The sequence below is a fragment of the Podarcis cretensis genome (genome assembly GCF_951804945.1).
Source record: "Podarcis cretensis genome assembly, chromosome: 13".
In the NCBI taxonomy this organism is placed as follows: Eukaryota; Metazoa; Chordata; class Lepidosauria; order Squamata; family Lacertidae; genus Podarcis; species Podarcis cretensis.
In genome coordinates, this window is record NC_137182.1 from 2,795,263 (window position 1) to 2,815,133 (window position 19,871).

General features: G+C 42.0%; 1 protein-coding gene across 5 annotated transcripts in view; it reads right to left on the bottom strand.

Moving 5' to 3' along the window:
- Positions 1-10,953: 10,953 nt before the first annotated feature.
- The window catches only part of EPB41L4B (erythrocyte membrane protein band 4.1 like 4B), a 138,805-nt gene continuing 129,887 nt past the window's right edge, over positions 10,954-19,871 (bottom strand). For 2 of the 5 annotated variants that reach the window (XM_079949451.1, XM_079949452.1), the window contains exons 24-25: positions 16,274-16,440; positions 10,955-13,022 (exon numbers count right to left, since the gene is read on the bottom strand). In XM_079949451.1, the coding sequence (XP_079805577.1) occupies positions 12,953-13,022; positions 16,274-16,440 (237 nt within the window). In that variant the 3' untranslated portion in view covers positions 10,955-12,952. Of the gene's footprint in view, positions 13,023-16,273; positions 16,441-19,871 lie in introns of all 5 variants that reach the window. The other 3 variants (XM_079949454.1, XM_079949453.1, XM_079949450.1) reach the window with 2 other exon arrangements.

Here is a 19,871-nt window from a genome sequence, read left to right on the forward strand (position 1 = left end):
TAGGTAGTCAAAAAATAGTAATTTAAACAAAATGCTTATAAAAAATAAGATAATTACTTAACGTTTAGCTTCTATTGCACATTATGCCTACTTAAGTCAATAGAAAAAGTATAAAGAGATGATGTTTGAGATGTGCCCTTTGGGAAATTTGGTTTTGGCAATGGCAAAACAACATCCTTGAAATCAGTGCTTGCAATGGGGAAGGAAAACATACAAGATCCTGGTTTTTTCCTGAGATATGACACTTGATAATCTGTCATATTATATTTAGAAATGACTTTGGCCATGTAGTAAACAACATTTATTTCTTTTCAAATTTAACGAGTTTAGAGATTTCATGCAAACTTGTATATTGGGGCACTATTTTACACTAGCAGGGCACTTTTATATGCATCAATGTCTTAGTGTATCAAAGTGCCCCAATGGACATTTTCAAAAAAGCTAACAATTACCGTATTTTTCGCACCATAGGGCGCACCGGACCATAGGGCGCACCCAGTTTTTAGGGGGGGGAAATCAAGGGAAAAAATATTTTCCACCCAGCCCCAAAGAGCAGCGTACAGGCTGCACACAACCTCTCACTGCCGTAGGGGTTGCGTGCAGCTATGAAGCAAGCCAAGGCAGGGGGCAGGTCTCAGGGTGGTTCACAACACAAAGTTACACCACAAAATAATATAAATAATAAAAACAATGAACAATAGTAATGTATACAAATGAATAAAAAATATACTCCCCAACCAAAGCCCCCAGCCCACCAATACAAACTCCAAAATCCAAATTAACATAGAGTTGTACTCTGGAAGTTGAACGAAATCCGTTCCAGAAATCTGTTCGACTTCTGAAAACGTTCAGGAACCAAAGTGCGGCTTCTGATTGGCTGCAGGGGTGTCCTTCAGCCAATTGGAAGCTGCAGAAGCTGTGCTGGACAGTCGGCTTCCGAAAATCTTTTGAAAACTGGAGCACTCACTTCCAGGTTTCGATTGTCCGGGAGCCGATTTGTTCAGGAGCCAAGACATTTGGGGTCCAAGGTACGACTGTATAACAAATACCAAAATCCAAATTAATATTTAACATTTAAAAACAATTTAAAACAACCCAAGCACCCAAATAACACAATGCCCACCCAAGTTAACACACACACACACCCAGTTAAAACCATCTGTTTAAACCATACAAATAGTTGCCATGAAAACAGCATAGCAACAGCCGTTTCATTAAAAGCAGTCAGTTCCCAAAAACCTGGTGGAAGGTGGTCTTCCCCTGCTGATATATAGATACAGTGTTGACTTTGTGCATCATTTAAGGCATTTATAGCCTCCCTTTCTTTCGTCATGCAGCTCAAGGCAGTTGCCTCTAACTACACTGTAGTCTCTTGGCTCCGGATTCCTGCTCCATGTTCTGTGGCAAGCTTCAAGGCAAAGCGGATGGGAGCTCCTCTCTGGACCGCGTTGGCATGGTCCTGGCAAGCCATAGTCTGTCTTTCTGTCATGTGCAAACCAAACCATTGTGTGAACGGTGTGGTTAGCAGTCATGTGGTTTATAAAAGAATAATACAGTGGTACCTCGGGTTAGAAACAGTTCTGCTTACAAACGCTTTGGGTCACAAACTCCACAAACCCGGAAGTACGTGTCCCGGGTTGCGAACTTTGCCCCGGGATACGAAAGCAATCCACTTCCAGGGCCGCAGGAGGCCTATGTAGGGAATGCGTGCCTCGGGTTAAGAATACTTTGGGTTAAGAACGGACTTCCGGAACGAATTAAGTTCATAACCCGAGGTACCACTGTAATGGGTGGTTGGTGGGGTTGGTCACTGTCCTCAGGACTGCAGTGAGCTGGAGCAAAGATTTAATCTTTCTCCAGCCATTATAGAGGTGGTGACCCTCCCACATGCAGTGCTATTAGCAATGGGAAGAAAGCAAACTATCCCCCCCCCCCATGATAATTGCTATGTGGGGTATTAATTTTCATTGATAAATTGACTGGGGAGGGGAAGATTGAACCTCACCCCAATGCTTGGTATTTATTTATTTATTTTTTAATCCACAGCATGATTGCTAATCATAACATTAGCATCCTATGTAGGTAAGCCCTCGGCTCTATTTCTTATTTATTGCACTGGGACTTGCTCAGTGTTAAATTTTTCTACCCACAATATTTTTTTTACAAACAATACAAGGCCACTAGGAGGCAGTAAGTAACCAGTGTGAGCAGCACAACATAAAGCAAACGAGAACAGTTTCAGAAAACCAGAAAAGAGAGAAGCAGAAACCACCCAGAACATTCATTAAAATAAATAAAAGACAGTTTTTAATCTAAGGGCTAAATTGGGCCATCACTCCACAGAAAATTTAGCTGACCAAAGGCAGGTGGCCCCATGCATGGAGGAAGAAAACCTTTTTTAATATTCACTTTATATTGTAAACAAAATAATCATCATAGTTAGGGGAAACAGCTTCTAAGAAGCTTCAGTAAAATAGGATAGGAGCATCTTGATATTGTTGTAGAGAATATCAATTACTGGAAAAGAAAAGAAAAAACCTGTGTTGTGTGTTTTGGGAAAGGGAGGTTAACAAAGCAGTCAGGATTCTCAAGTCCTGCCTCACTGTCTAGCTTAAGCTGCCTGCTGAGTCGTCTTCAGACAGTAAATAACCATCTCTCCCCCCTCCCAGCCTTGCAGTGTAGGAAGAAGAGAGTGAGGGGAGGGACTCCTTAGCCTGAGCCAAGAGGCAGCCTAACACCCTCCTCCCTCCATCTGAGCTTTGTTGCTGGGCAAGGAGGAGGAGGCAGGGAATGCTTCCAGTTCCTCTCTCTCACTTGCTCTCCCTTAAGGGTGCCTGGGTCCATGCTGCTGCCTAGAGAGGCATCTCAAACTGGCACATTGACTCCCCTGCCAGGCTGTATTGAGGACCCTCTTGGCAACGCCCACCTCCCCAAGAAAGTAATAAGTTATGACTTCCGTGCCCAAATGTGCTTATATACCTGAAAGGAGTCAAGGCAAAGCAATCACAGATTCTCATCAATGGAATGAATCTGAGCGTACAAAAGAAATTCCAATTTTCCTGTGCCAATCCTTGCTTAAACTGATAGTGCCAGATCAGTTCCCATGACGTAATGATTTATCCTCCAGTTTTTGTCTTGATAGAAGAAAAAAACGCTATTAATTAGTGCATCTATTGTTTAGCTTAAATTGTTAGGAGAGTCAGATTCCAAACTCTATAGCTGCTGCCTGGCTGTATGAGGAGGTTGCATAAAGAGGTGTCCCTGGGTTCCCTACCTGCAGGTCTTTCTGATTATACAGCACTGTGAAATGGCATATTAAGAAGTTCTTGAATTTGCCAGGAGAGGACCAATATTCTATTTCCAAAAACCTAAAAAGCAGGCCACTTTGCTTTTGCTTACCACATCTCCTTAGGGCAGGGCTCAAAGCCAACACACACATAAGCCCTGGGCATGCCTAAACCTCAGTTTCAAATCCTAGTTAATAGCAAATCTTGGAAAACCAAGATCCTGGGCTCATCTACACTTCTGCTTGTCCTTCTGCTTTCCCCCAGGGAAACCTCTTTATCGCAAATGTCTTCTGTCGGTTTTATAAAGATGGATGTTTGCTCCAATTCACCAGTAAAGAGTGAGTTTCCTGGGGAAAGTGGCAAACAGATAACTGCTCAGACCTGTCCCTAGAAAGCAGGCGACAAGTGGGAAACCTCTTGGCCCCCTGCTTTCAAGGCACAGAAGAAGTGAAGTGTGGGGTGAGCTCAAAGTTCAAGTGTTTTTTGCACTCTTCCCAATTCACCATTTTAAAAATAGGGATATGTGTTGTAAGTTCTTGAAAAAACAAAAATAAAATTGACTTCTGTTATGTGTTTCCCCAGTGTGATGCTGTGATGCTAAAATGTTTCTTTTTGGTAGCCCCTATAGAGGCAACTAAATATATACAATTGGCATGCTTGGCCACTTCCGCTTTTACACTTTGGTCATACCCACTTTGACACACAGCTTTCAGAAGATTTCCCATAGGTCAATGCAGCCCTCAGCCCGAGTCAAAAGGGATTAGGTGGGCCATGTGTGGACTAGCTTTTGGCCTACTCACAGTTCAGGTCATAAATGCCCTGTGTGCTTATACTATCTGGCTACTGCAGTGCACTTTGAATGAAAGCAGAGCATTGTAGGGAGGATCTCTTAACGATGTTCTGGGATAACACTCCAGTTGTGTTATGCCCTGCGGAGTTTAAAGACCCCTGCAAAACAAAACCCCAAAATCACCACCACCAGTGATTGCATTGGGCAAAGTGCATAGCAGGGGCTGCATTGGGGCAGAGACACTCTCTCTACACTGGCTTTGCTTCAGTTTGCCTGGGTGGCATAGCGGGGGGGGGGGGGGGGTTGTGTTGGTCTACCAGTGGGAGTGTCACATTGGTTGCCAGTGTCAAGAGGGTGCCTCCATAACCCCCCACCCCATGGTCTGCACATTGGTACACATTGCACATGGTGCACATTGTGTGTTTCAGATTGTTTTGTTGCCAACCACACCACATTCTTTTTAAAAAAGCAGTTCCCCTTCTCCTTGGAGCATTTTATGTCAGAGTAACCCAGGAGACTCCATATCCCTGCCCCTAAGTAGAGGGGGCTTTGGGGGCCTGACCTGATCCTAGTGTGGAGGGTAGGTGGGCTTCCAACTTGAATCAGGCCCTCCAGCAATTTGCATAGGGTGAAAAGGCCATTTTCATAAATATGTCTTTAAATGTCACCTTTTGGATTTGATTATGCTGTTGTTAGATACCAAAACATGTTTCATGTTCTTAACTATATTTATAGTTTGATGTTCTCCCATCTTATTTCTCGCATTATCTTTGACAACAGCTGTCCTGGATCTCTGCTGACATGATATAATGAGATATTTTAAACCTCACAAGATTCATTACTGCTCTCTTATTCTAGTGAAATATCAAAGGAATTGAAGCTTTGACATTTGCTTCCATCTGATATGTGGCATCAACTAGACAAGTCACCTTTAATGCAGTCTACAAGATTACTCATTTGGCTTTTGTTGCAAATGATAAGTTTTTGAAAAATTCCTATGACTAACACATTATGTGCACTTTCAAGGTCCATTGAGGAGGCTTAGCATCCACAGCTTTAACAAAGAATTTAAGGAGCCTCTTTTAGAAGTTGAGAAATAGTTTATAGCTCATTCTGCCTAGTCTTCAAGGCACCCAATGAGCAGCAATTCTGGCGGAAGTTGTTTGAAAACTGAAGCAATGTATTTTGAAGGGAAATTTATCAGATTAGACTTGCTTCCCACCTGTTGCATTCCTTTCTCTGGAAGATTTAAGAAAGACATTTAAGGGATTTAAGAAGAAGGAACTTGGTTAAGATAGATTTGGTAATACTGCTTGCTAATGTGACAAGATGAATAGAAATATCCTTGGAGCATCAAAGTAGAAAATTCAAACCTGATCCTGAATTCAAGTGTCTTGATGGATTGCAGAAATGTGTTGCTTAGGAAATGCTGGTGTAGATTAAACTTCAGACAGTTCATTGTTTAAGAGTAACTTCAAGAGAAAAGAAAGGAATATTTCTGAACTTCAAACAGGTTAAGATTATAATAAGGGAAGAGACATGAAAATGAAGCAAATATTGATTTTAGGTTAATTCAGAACCTGAAACCTGAGGTGGTCCCCGCCAGCTGTCTAGCTACAACATTTTGCACCAGCTGGAGCTTCCAGACTAAGCCCAAACGTAGCCCCACATGGAGCACATTATGATATTCAGGTCTTGAGGTTACCAGTGCCTGACTACTGTGGCCAGACTACCACCATCCAAGAACGGCCATAGCTGGCCTACCAGCTGTGGCTAGTAAGAGGTCTCCTGGTCACGGAGGCTGCCTCCAGCAACAAAGATGGACCCGGAAGCAACTATGAGCCTATTCTTTCAGAGGGACTGCAACCCCATCCAAAATATGCAACTGACCAATCTTCCAGAAGCTGTGAGGTTGAAATCCCTGACATGAAAACAAATCACTATGAGATTGTTCTTTAATTTTCAGTTCTTTTATTGCAGGCATGAATACAGGAACAGGTAAACAGTTCAGCCACAAAAAGCCTCCCTCAAGGCATGGTTCACTAACATATGCCATAACGTGCTGCTTCTGTTCCAGGCTGCTGATCAGTTGGTCCCATGCTGGCGTAAGTTACCTGGCTCTGCAGCGGAATCTCCCCGAGATGTCTCCCTTCTCCCAACATTCTGGGATTCATTAACAGCGCTCAAAATTACAAAAACACACATTAGGGGCTGATCATGCATGCAAAACAACAGATCAGTCTCAATATACTTATTGCAAACTCCTTGAGCATCAGGACATTAAAAAAAAAAAAAGGAAACAGCAATATTCCACTGTATAAGTATAAACTCTCTGTTAACCAGGGGAAATAGCAAGAAATATATGAAAATGAGCCTCCAAAAACAAATATATATATTTGGCTGGCACATTTAACTTTGTTTTGTTGGTCACATGTAGCTGGGAGGACATAAATTTCTCTTAACATAAAATTTAAAACAGAAACCTAATGCCAGAATAATAAGTTTAAAACTTACATGGAGCATATCCTGATGCTGATTTAGAACTTTGCACAAGGTTTACAAAGGCAGTGTCTGTTCATTTCATGAGATCCAATGCTAGACCATACAGGGAAAATTACAGTCCTTTGGCTCCCAGTGAAAATTGGAGAATCCCTTTTACATTGTTTCTCTTGTTGCAACTTTTTAAACAATTCAAGAAGGTGCACCCCAATTAAGCAAATTCATTAGGGTCTGCCAGTAAAATATTGGGAATATTTTATTTACATAAAAAACACCCCACACCACCACCTCAAAAACCCCTACCCTGGAATAATAGATTGATCTCATTGCCTGGCATAAGCCGTTATGAAAAAGCCCTTCTTAGTTGAATGAGCATCTTATGACTCATGGCTCATGCAAATATGGATTAGGGTTCAATTATCTATCATGGAGAAAGCAAAGTGGCTGTCCAACGAGGCCTTACAAATAGCAGGGGAGAGAAGGCAAGCAAAATGCGAGGGAGATAGTGAAAGATACAGGAAATTGAATGCAGATTTCCAAAAAATAGCAAGGAGAGACAAGAAGGCCTTCTTAAACGAGCAATGCAAAGAAATAGAGGAAAACAACAGAATGGGAAGAACCAGAGATCTGTTCAAGAAAATTGGAGATATGAAAGGAACATTTCGTACAAAGATTACCATAATAAAGGACAAAAGTGGTAAGGACCTAACAGAAGCAGAAGACATCAAGAAGAGGTGGCAAGAATACACAGAGGAATTATACCAGAAAGATATGGATGGCTCGTACACCCCAGGTAGTGTGGTTGCTGACCTTGAGCCAGACATCCTGGAGAGTGAAGTCAAATGGGCCTTAGAAAGCACTGCAAATAACAAGGCCAGTGGAAGTGATGATATTCCAGCTGAACTATTTAAAATTTTAAAAGATGATGCTGTTAAGGTGCTACACTCAATATGCCAGCAAATTTGGAAAACTCAGCAGTGGCCAGAGGATTGGAGAAGATCAGTCTACATCCCAATCCCAAAGAAGGGCAGTGCCAAAGAATGCTCCAACTACCGCACAATTGCACTCATTTCACACGCTAGCAAGGTTATGCTTAAAATTCTACAAGGCAGGCTTAAACAGTATGTGGACCGAGAACTCCCAGAAGTGCAAGCTGGATTTCGAAGGGGCAGAGGAACCAGAGACCAAATTGCAAACATGCGCTGGATTATGGAGAAAGCTAGAGAGTTCCAGAAACACATCTACTTCTGCTTCATTGACTATGCAAAAGCCTTTGACTGTGTCGACCACAGCAAACTATGGCAAGTTCTTAAAGAAATGGGAGTGCCTGATCACCTCATCTGTCTCCTGAGAAATCTCTATGTGGGACAAGAAGCTACAGTTAGAACTGGATATGGAACAACTGATTGGTTCAAAATTGGGAAAGGAGTACGACAAGGCTGCATTTTGTCTCCCTGCTTATTTAACTTATATGCAGAATTCATCATGCGAAAGGCAGGGCTGGATGAATCCCAAGCCGGAATTAAGATTGCCGGAAGAAATATCAACAACCTCAGATATGCAGATGACACAACCTTGATGGCAGAAAGTGAGGAGGAATTAAAGAACCTTTTAATGAGGGTGAAAGAGGAGAGCACAAAATATGGTCTGAAGCTCAACATCAAAAAAATGAAGATCATGGCCACTGGTCCCATCACCTCCTGGCAAATAGAAGGGGAAGAAATGGAGGCAGTGAGAGATTTTACTTTCTTGGGCTCCATGATCACTGCAGATGGTGACAGCAGTCACGAAATTAAAAGACACCTGCTCCTTGGGAGAAAGGCGATGGCAAACCTAGACAGCGTCTTAAAAAGCAGAGACATCACCTTGCCAACAAAGGTCCGTATAGTTAAAGCCATGGTTTTCCCAGTAGTGATGTATGGAAGTGAGAGCTGGACCATAAAGAAGGCTGATTGCCGAAGAATTGATGCTTTTGAATTATGGTGCTGGAGGAAACGCTTGAGAGTCCCATGGACCGCAAGAAGATCAAACGTATCCATTCTTAAGGAAATCAGCCCTGAGTGCTCACTGGAAGGACAGATCGTGAAGCTAAGGCTTCAATACTTTGGCCACCTCATGAGAAGAGAAGACTCCCTGGAAAAGACCCTGATGTTGGGAAAGATGGAGGGCACAAGGAGAAGGGGACGACAGAGGACAAGATGGTTGGACAGTGTTCTCGAAGCTACAAACATGAGTCTGACCAAACTGCGGGAGGCAGTGGAAGACAGGAGTGCCTGGCGTGCTCTGGTCCATGGGGTCACGAAGAGTCGGACACGACTAAACGACTAAACAACAACAACAACATCTATCATGGGCATAGGATACTGTGATTTACAGAACAGTGCTCCCATTGACTTGGGACTACTGCAAGCAGCTCTGAATAGTGGTAAGAATATTGGCAAACCCCAGACGATAGAGAATCTGACTATGATATAATATGCTTCCTGTGGGAGGGGAAAGAAGCAAACGGAGGTGCATTGTACTGTGATTCCCATCCCAGAAACCTGTGGATGCTCCTGAAACTCTGCAAGATATCATAGATAAACAAGCTAACACAAGTCAGATTGTGGGAAGGAAAAATAAACAGGACTTAACAGGAAAATACTGTCCACAATATTTCTAGACTCAAAAAGTCTCCCACAATGAAACAAGTGGAAATGCAATTCTTTAAAAAGAAACTGAAGATGGATTTCCAAGTCCTGAGCGTCCTTCCAAACAGGCTACATTCAGCCCTGATAAAACTGAACTTGGGCTGCTATAGAGGCCTCAGGGAGTGCAAATTTGCAATAGCTTCCACCAGAGCTGCTAACTGCAGTCCATTCAATATGGGCAAGTCTCACATGGCTCATAGCCACGACTCTTTTGCCAGCCCCAAAGCAAGTTCTCCTGGGTGATTCTCAAAGAACGAGCTTTATGACTTGTCATGTATGCAGTCAGTCAGTGTGGCATCTGATATGACATTGGATCAATGGGAGTCTCTGTTAGTAACTCAAAACACTCTCGACTACATGCAGAATTAAGCCTGCTTGGGTGATAAGGAGTTTCTAGTCTCTAAAAGACTGGAAATGAAAATTTCCCAGTCACTTGTTCAACTCTTTCAGAGCATGTGTAAAAAGATGCGTAATGATAATGTTTTATCAAAACTTCCGTTCTGCAATTTCAGACAGAAAAGTGATTATATACAAGGAGCACAGTGCTTTGGCGGAAAGTCAAATATTTAGCATCTATCAGAAAGGCTGTCACTATTGTAATGTTCATTCAGTCTTGGTATCTGTCTGCCAGGCAAATGTGGCTGTTATCCACTAGGCATAGTCCTTTTCCCCTGGGTCATTCCAGATCAAGGGAGCCAACATTTTTACCTCATGTCATTCAATTTTCTGCATAATTTGTACGCTTGTTGAATGATCAAAACTAAGTTTAAATCTGAAATTTTAGCTTTTTATCTCATCCTGTTTGTGATTTATGAGTGTTTGAAATTTCAAAAATTGGCCATTTTGAACTACACAAAAACCTTAAAAGCTCAGACCAGCATTGAGATACGTCAAAACTAAAGACACCAATCTCTTCAGAACCTCATGGGCTTTAGTATGATATATCACAAGATGGACTTACTTTAAAATTTAAATTTAAGTTACAAAATTTTAAAAAGTGATTAAAAAATTAATATGTTTAACCATTTTAAAAAAGATTGCTTTCATTATTTAATATTTCTAAGATCTACCTGCAAAACTTCAACTTGGGATCTCAACAGGGTCATATTGGAAAAAATGCTTTGTACATACATGTCTGCCTCATTGAGTTCTATATGGGATAAATGGGTCTTCATGCAGTAAAATATAACAGAAGAAACAAGACTTCAAACTATAATATCCGTTACTTCAGGCATTTCTTTAGAAAGTTATGCAATTAAAAGGTATCTGAAATGCTAGTCAGGCTTTTCTTTTGAAAATGTGTTCCAAAGCAGAGTGATAGAATTACTGCTTTGAAAGAATTATTGTTAGTACTTCATTTCATGAACATTAAAACAAAATTCATATAAAACAAAATTATGTCCCAATAATGTAGACATGTATGTACAAAATATTTTTTCCAGTGTGATCCCATTGAGATCCCAATATGAAATTTCGCAGGTAGATCTTAGAAATATTAAATAATCAATACAATCTTTTTGAATTTCTTAAATCATATTAATTTTTAATCACTTTTTAAAATTTAAAATTTTGTAATTTAAATTTTAAAGCAAGTCCATCTTGTGAAATATTATATTAAAGCCCATGAGGTTCTAAAGAGATTGGTGTTTTTAGTTTTGACGTATCTCAATGCTGGTCTGAGCTTTTAAGGTTTTTGTGTAGGCCAAAATGGTCAATTTTTTGAAATTTCAAACCCTCATAACTCACAAATGGGATGAGATAAAAAAAGCTAAAAAAAATAGATTTAAACTTATTTTTGATCATTCAACAAGCGTACAAATTATTAAGAAAATTGGATGACATGAGGGGGGAAAGTTGGATCACCTGATATGGAATGACTCCCCCTCTCTATTGTGTGCTTTTGTGTAGGAGGAGTAATGCTAATTTAACAGAGTTCAAACATACAGCAGTTTAACATAGCAAGTGGCAACACCTATTTAATACATTTCAGGCATACAGGAGTTTAGGAGACGCTTTACATTATTGGTGCCTATTTTGAAATTTATTTAGGTACCATAAATCACAGAAGCCCTCCCAACACTTATGCCATTTTCTTTTTATCACAAGTTCTTCATCAGTAGATTTTCAAAAGATATTCAGTTTTAACTCCTTACCCTATTGTGAAAGACCTGAACCTGTTCTACTTATCGGCTATCACCAAGGTTTGGGTAACCCGGTGCTTGTTGGACTACCAGAATAGTTGCTGATGTTAAGAGTACCAAGAAAAAGGGTTATATCTGTAACAGAAAAACAGAGTTACCAGACCATATAAAGCAAAAATTTCTCTAACTGATGACTAACAGTAGTTTCAGAATTGAACTACACTTTTAGGCACTGCTTAAAATTGGGAAGACAAAGTTTTCTAAGAAACTTGACCTTTAATAGTGTATGTTCTTTAAGGCCTTAATATTCACCAGCACTTACATACATGCTTAACTTATATGCATGTAAGAATTTCAAATGTGGTTTTCCATGGTATGTCATGTAATTTCAGAGGAAAGCCTTGCCTTGCCCTCTGCTGTACATTGTAAAGGCCTTTGGCTATGCACAATAAATTGAATGAACTTGAAATTTGCATGCAGAAGTTTGCAGATTAGAATTTCACTTAAAATTCTAATTTTCAATTTTATTTGGTATGATAACATGGGGATCAATGGAAGCAAACTGGAATAACTGAAAATTGTATTATTTTAATATAAAATTGAATTAACAAGGTTTTTATTTCCTGAAAGTGTAGGTGGGTTTGTGCATTTCCTCCTTGTGTGATATTGAAGTTTGGAATTTTAAAAAAGCAGCTTTTATTTTTCTATGGAGACTAACAGTCCTAGGGTCACAACTCCTCCCCACTCTTCCCCTGCCACCATGTAGAAGTATTATATAACAAACAGCCATTATTTGTTTAAAAAAGAAAACAAATGAACAACAGCAGACTGCTGCAATTTTCAGATCTACAAAATGACCTTTTGTATATGCTATCAAAATATTCTGCATAATATTTATCCCTGTGCAGTTATTAACATATATACACAATATTGTTTCTTAATAGAAAGCAATCTACATATAGGAGAAATCTAGGAGAAAAAGAACACCGTGTGTGTGTGTGTGTGTGTGTGTGTGTGTATTCCTCAGTGTTCCTCTTCATTCCAGATTTACCAAAATTTGCCTCAACTTGATTTTGTAATTTTTAAAAATCCTAACATTCAGCAGAAATAAAAGACAGACAGAATCATAGACTGGGATCTGAAGAGAGGCTTAGGTTCAGGGAGGAGCTGGTCCCAGTCCATTTGAGTCCCTCTTACAAACAGCTCTTGAAACTACTCTCTGTTTGAAAAGCTGTTTGCCATGCGGAAGAGAGAGGGGCTGCTGTCTGAGGTAAAAGACTGAACTCTAAACCCCTTTTTAGTGGTATAGTGGTATAGAACCACTAGTTTCATGGTTCTTTGGATCCTCGCCAGAGTAACAAATATACAAAGAAAATCCTTGAATTAACTCTTTTAGCCAACTGATTAATCCAGGATTGTAATATATCATATTGTAATGATACATTATGTTGCGCACACACACACACACAAGCAAAGGAATGTAAACAGACAGAAGGCACGAAAAGGCCCCAATCCATTCTCTGAATGAGACAGAAGTGAGAAGTTTCATAATTCTGTCATCAGCAGTCTTTTCATCAACTTTTCTCGCTCAAGTTCCCGCCTCAGAGTCTCAGCACTGTGGAATTAATGAACACACAAAGCATTTATGGGCAGAAGATGCTGCATATTTCTGTTAAAATAATTAACATTCCAGTAACACCAACCATAGAGAAAGGTTGCTTTTTGATCAAGTAAAACATCCTGAAAATATTCCACTACGTGAGAAGAAATGTGACTCACATTGTGAGTTTAGTAACAAATACACACCCAATCAAATCTCTTTCAGCAGCTTCTTTCCCCTGAGGTTGCTAATGATCTACTGAGCTAGAGTAAGCCTAGAGCATAAACTAATAGGGTTGTATTCAGTGGGAACTTTGTGCATAGGTCTTCAAGCGCTGCTTACCCCCATTTTGGATGGGTGACAACTGCAGCTTCTTGCAGTCCTGCACCATCCCTGGGGGGCCAGATCATGCAGAGCCAGATGTTAACCCCCCCCCAGCTGGCTGCATTGCATTATGGGATTGCCTGTCAAATCTCTTGATTCAAATTCAAGAGCCTCATTGGTGGGCCATGAGTCAGACGTTCCCACTTGGCTCCCTCAGTGACAATAAAAGCCGATCACGTCAGTGACCCTCAGCACGGTCAGCAGAAGAGCCGCCACCCCACCCCCCCAGTTAGGCTACAGTGCTTTTGTTTAACCATCTTTTGCTTTCTAGGTCAATGTCAATTGTATTAAGTCTAACCATATTTATTTTACAGGTAGGTTCTAACAATGTTTTTTTTCTTGTACTGCCTGACCTTGCTATGGATACCAATGGTTGCCATATTTGGAGCTGAGATAGACTCCGTTTGCAGGTTTTGCCTTCACCATAGCAAAATGTCACATAGCAAAATGGGTGAATTGGTGCATCAACCTGAGTGGAACCTGCAACATACTTGGGGTACCCCATTAACGGGGTCTTGGTGGAAGTCTCTGTCCAGTAGCCAAGTGTGGGGCAGACAGGTCATAGAGCTTCCAGCGGCACCCTGAAGATTGATCTGGTTTCTGATCAATAGTATGCCCCACTTCCTTATGTGTGTGAAGGAAATCTATATGCAGGGGGACTTTCTAGTTCACTTTATGGCCTATTAGACTCTTGAAATTTAATTTTTGCTAGAGTTTGCATGTAGAAGTGTTGGTGTGAACAGAGGAGAGCAAGAAGAGAGAGGCAGAGATGTGTTATCACTGAAGAGGAAATGGCAGTGGAGAAACCTATGAAACAGAGGTAAAAACAAGCTAAGCTGGGTCAGAGAAGCAAAGAAACAGAAAAGGGTTGAAGGACACAACAAGGATACAAGGTGGGTATGACAATAGGAGGGAATTGAGAAAGAGTGGTCCAGAAAAGGACTAGCTAGCCAGTCACTCCTCCAAGGAAGAAAGCAGACAAAGGCTTCTGGGGTCAATTACCTCACTGGTGGAACAAAGAATAGGAATACAGTGGTACCTCGGGTTAAGTACTTAATTCGTTCTGGAGGTCCGTACTTAACCTGAAACTGTTCTTAACCTGAAGCACCACTTTAGCTAATGGGGCCTCCCGCTGCTGCCGGAGCCCGATTTCTGTTCTCATCCTGAAGCAAAGTTCTTAACCTGAAGCACTATTTCTGGGTTAGCAGAGTCTGTAACCTGAAGCATATGTAACCTGAAGCGTATGTAACCTGAGGTACCACTGTACATAGAAAGTGCAACAAAGGGTTTTCTATGATGAGATGCAGCCACTTAGGAAAGTGATGCTAAGATGGGGAATTAGCAGGGGCTCCTTGGGCACAGACTGGCACGCCTATCTCTTTCAGTCCTGGAAAGCATCAGCTGCTGAGGAAGAGAAATCTGGATCAGGAACGGCTTGACCTTTTGCTACCACACCATTTTCTCTTCTCTGCAGCTGCTGTTTGGCCTTCCACAGAAATGTTTGTGTACCATTATGAAGATACAACTTTTCCTTAACAAGGCAAATAGTAGCTGTTGGGTTGGCAGCAACTTTCATTAGAAAAAATGGGTGGGAGTGAAAGGTTAAGCTACCCTCCCTGTTTGCCATAGGCCCAATCTAGAACAGTCCTTCTGCAGTTGCAATGCACCCATTCGTCCTATCATCTTTTAAACATGAGACCATTTTTGGATGCCAGTGTGCAGGCAAGTGTGAAAGGCTCACCACTAGCTATCCCTGGAGAAACCTTGGGGCTCTGAGGACCCCGAGACTCACAATGAGGCAAGTCACTTGGGGTCATATTCACTTGGGGTTCTGGCTCCCCCCCCCCAATATAACCCCTGACAATCTACCTCTGCAACAGGGCCACCCTTGGCAGGAAAAGAACAAGATTCCTCCCCCCTGATGTTCACAATACTTCACAAATAATATAAGGCTACTTCTAGAAAATGACACAGAAGAAGGGATGACATATATCTAGCTAGTGCAGTTCCAAGTACTTGGCATAAGTTACCATACACTGTGGAGATAAGGATATTGTGCCAGGCAGGTCACAGAAAAGTAAATGAGGTGGCAAGAATTCTGGTTGGATAAGAGGCAGTGGGTGAGAAAAGGTGTAGTTTGAGGGGGAGAGAGACCTTCAGTGCCTCAGGTGATGGGAATTGGGCAAGCAAACATCTCAGGGAGGGATTATATCTGTTTAGAAGAGATGGGGCATTTTAAAAGTTAGAATGAGAAATATCAGCAGGAGAGCATTGAGACAGATCAGAAATCCATATAAGGATTTAAGGAGGGTTAGAGGAGAAACAAGAAAGGTGTGGCACTAAATTGCAGGTAGAACTGAGTGGACCAAGGTGAGAAGATGGAAGAAAAGAGAGGCAAAGATTTCAATAGTTTGAGAGTCATTTAGAATGCAAATCAAAGAGGCTTCACCAAGACAGAGAAGAAGGGCTGTACTTTTGTGTAATGTTGTAAAGGGATAAGTTAATATGGGAAAGTGTGGCAGTTGTGGGCATTTTGAAGGGTTGCTGCTACAGTAAATACTGATTGACATGGAAACACTCCCCTGATTTAACATCTTCACACCATCCCTTATCAGGTTTCTCAGCCGACAGGTTGTCATAGCAACTTAAATATAATTAAGCATGAATATTCTGAAGAAGAGACCATGGCTGATGAGGGCTTGAGCATGTGGGAAGCCCAGGCAAAACAGCAGCGCCTTCCCTCTTCCTTCCCTGTCCCCAGGCTCTTGCTTTGCTTCCTCGACCCACATTTGAAAACTGGCCCCATGAGACACGCTTATTGACTGGTGAAAGACTTCAGAAAGAAAGCCACATAATACTTCCGTGGAATGGTTGAACAGTACCTGTCTGCCAGAGAAATTGGTTTGTGAGATGAATAGATGGTCTGCACCGTTGGCGTCGGAAAGGTTCCCACCAGAGACTTTGTCACAGATGTTGGGGCAACTGGTGATAACATCTTTGGAGATGACTGTACTACACAGCATTGTTGCTTGTTGTCTATGAATTCTGCCTACAAATGAACATAAAAGAAAAAATAGGTTTGTTGTATCTTTCCCTGTTCCCATTTCATCCACACATTTGATATCAGCAATGGTCTTTTAAAAAAGGGCGCAGCTAGATGTCAAAAGGCCATTGAGCCAAAAAAACTATGATCATAATGATTGTGATGAAGGGGACCATCCAGATTTTTAGGCAAAGGTTCCTCAGCATAGTGCACTTGTTGAGGATAAAATTCAAGTTCATTAGTTTTTACAAACCTCTACAGAGTTCTAAGTATAAAGTCTCTCCTAAATTCTGTAATGATTTCTGACACTTTTAACTGACAATTTTGTCAGGCTTAATACTGATTTCCCCAAACCACCTTCTACAATGAACCCTAGGAGAAAGATGCTATGGGTGATAGTCAACTACCCTGTTTTACCCAGAGTAGACCTATTGAAATGATTGACATGAGCAAGAGAGGCCCATTGATTTCAATAGATCTACTCTGAGTGAGTTGACACCCTATATCAACATGTAGAATTTGAAATTTTAGACTAGTAATAAACAGTGTTATTTATGGTACAACGTTGGGAATGTATGGGGGCAGCATTGGGAGGCCTGGAACTCAGGGTCTGCATGACTGGGCATCTGCTGAGGGTCCATACTCCAGCAGGGGCTGGCTGACGAGGCTGGCTTGCTCTCCTGGCCATGGCAACCTGCTTGTTCGTCTGCCTCTCAAGTTTGGCCCAGACAACGGTGGTGCGGAAAAAGAGCAGACATTGCTGCTGCTGCTTCTTTGCTCATTGTCACTCTGCCTGGCAGTGGAGCAAGTGGAAACAGCAATGAGGGAGAGGAGCAGCAGCAACTGGCGATAATGGCAGTGAAGAGGGAGACTTGCTGAGAGAGAAGGGCCTGACCCAAAAGCCTTCTAAACCCTGGATCCAGCAGTGGTGCCACTTTTAAGAGCCAGCACCTTGGGGGTAGGGGGAGGGTGTTCAAATGGGCAATGTGGAGGCGTTCTTGCAGATGGCACACCCAGGTGACAGCAGCTAAGCTGCAAGCCCAATGGCAGCTTTCCACACCCTTGACATGCTCAAGGAGCTTCTGCTGTTTTATCTGAACAAGGCCAAGATATTCTCTCTGCTCTTCACACCTTATTCCAAAGTATATCAAATGCTGAAGTTGGCCAATGTCAAAGGAGAGGGAAATCTGAAATTGTGGGGCACATGCACGAACACATACATGCAGGCATGGCCAAGCAACCCTTTTGCTCCCAAGGGCACATTGGGTGGTGGGTTCTCAGCACTCGCAGATGTATGCAGTACAGACATATAAAAGCACACGCCTGCTCACCCTCGCAGAGACACACACACAGAGAGAGAAACAAAGGCAGGTGTGCAATGGGCAGGGATACTTTGTTCCTTCCCTGACGACTGGTGCTGGGAAGAGTTGAGGAGTGTGCTGATCCTACCAGCAATCCCATCGCGTATCTCCCCCTACTCCTCAGCTGATTGGTGTGGGCAATTGCACTTCTCTCAGCCTGTTTGGTGGGCTGAGGAGAGCATGGTTGCAATGAGAAGGAAGGCACAAGGAGAGAGTCATTCCCATGTAACTTCCTAATCATGTAAATCACGTTCCCACAGTCAGCCCTGTAGGGTTCAGCTGCCTTGCTGTAATGAGAAGCGAGAAACTGATGATGTAGTTCTGGATACTTACTGATCTGACAGTGATTACAATAAATGTACAGTAATTGCAATTGATGAATGTTTCAGAAAAGCCAGCAACCAGTAACTGTTAAAAAAAAACCCATCCCAGATTGTTTTGGTTTTTTTAGTGATCATCTGTGCAATCCCACATATGTGTGCTGTGCAAGGAAGATTGTTTGCAGATTTCTAGAGCTAGGTTAGCATTTTGACCGGAAACCCAGCTCCATGCATATGCTCAAGGGGGGGCATGGTTCCTCTCTTCCTGCTCAGTTCCTAACAGACTGTAGCCCTAGCTATATATGCAAACACAGAGCAAAAGCAGGAAAACAACGCCACCTGCAGCAGGAAAGGAGGGCTTCCAACCGGATGATCAATACTTACCACAAGCCCACCCAGCTGGGCTACAGAGTTCCCAATCAGGCTCTCTTTATGATGTCTGTTGGACAGCAAGCAGGTGCAGTTTGGAGGGAACAGCCTCCTGGGCCAAACTGGGACGTATGCCAAGTCTAATTTGGCCCATTGGCCAGAAGCTCTCCATCCCTGGGTTTGAAGTTCTAGCCATGGAGTCTGAATTTATTTATTTATTACACAGAGTCACAGTCTAAATATGGAATGTAGGAGGGTAGCAGACTGTCAAAGCAGTCTTTACCAAGTGCCATGAAGGCTGCTCCTGGGATTGCCAGGGTGCAGAAATATACAGTGTTTGATTCAACACTTCTGAAAACATAAGATATGCTGCCTTTATCTGTCCCCACCCTTAGGTGAAACACACAGGTTCCTTGGTAGGTGGGAAACAGATGCAAAGAGGAACTGTGCAGTTTTTATATCAATAAAGCTGGGCATTAATTTTAGGTGATGTATTGGATTAAAAAAGGTCAGTGGAAGCCAAATTGGAAGCCAACCTAGATAGCTTTGCCTAGTGGCTGAAGGAAATGCTCCCTTGGATAATCAAGTTCTATCATAAGATAGAACAAGATACTCTTTCTACATTTTGGGATCCTGCTGTTGAACAACTAAACTCAGTATCCAAGTCACACCAAAAAACAAAGCTATACCTCTTACATCATCATATAAAGAGACTCAGCAGAGGAAAATGTAAGTACCATGTTACAGACTGTAAAACAACTACATGGTATTGTGGAAGAAATCAAGGGCAAACACATAATGGCATTCATAAGCTATGTCTCAGACACATTACTCTCACATTACTGCTTACCAGTGTGCTCCCACTACTAGTTTCAGAAGCTGCATTGACACCATGTTAGCCACAGTCCATAGCGATCCTGTCGTTTCATGACAAATACTGCTGTGTGGTGCATTTCCCCCCAAAATAAGCCACAGTTCAAGTAGAAAACTCAAACCACATCCCTTTCATATTTAAGAATGGTATGATCATTTGAGACAGCCATCATGCATGTGCAGATTAGTGCGCGCACACAGACGACAGCTTTGTGAATGGAAATTCAAGGTGGGCTGTTGCAGAGGCCCCCCTGACCCCTCTAAAACACTCTGGAAATGTGTCTTGAAATGCGGCAGGGGAAAACTATTTTGCTGTGTTTTAAGCTCCTAATGTGAGCATGCCCTCCGTGTCCTATAGTGTTCTCATTATAATCCTTGAGGCCAGAGCTGATCTAGGCAGATTAAGAGATAAAGCAGGAGAAGAAACCAGGGTGTGTTTTTGCCACCAGAAAGCAGAGACACCTGGAAAAGAACTATTTAATTTGGAAAACTGAGCAGCAGAAACATCTAAACA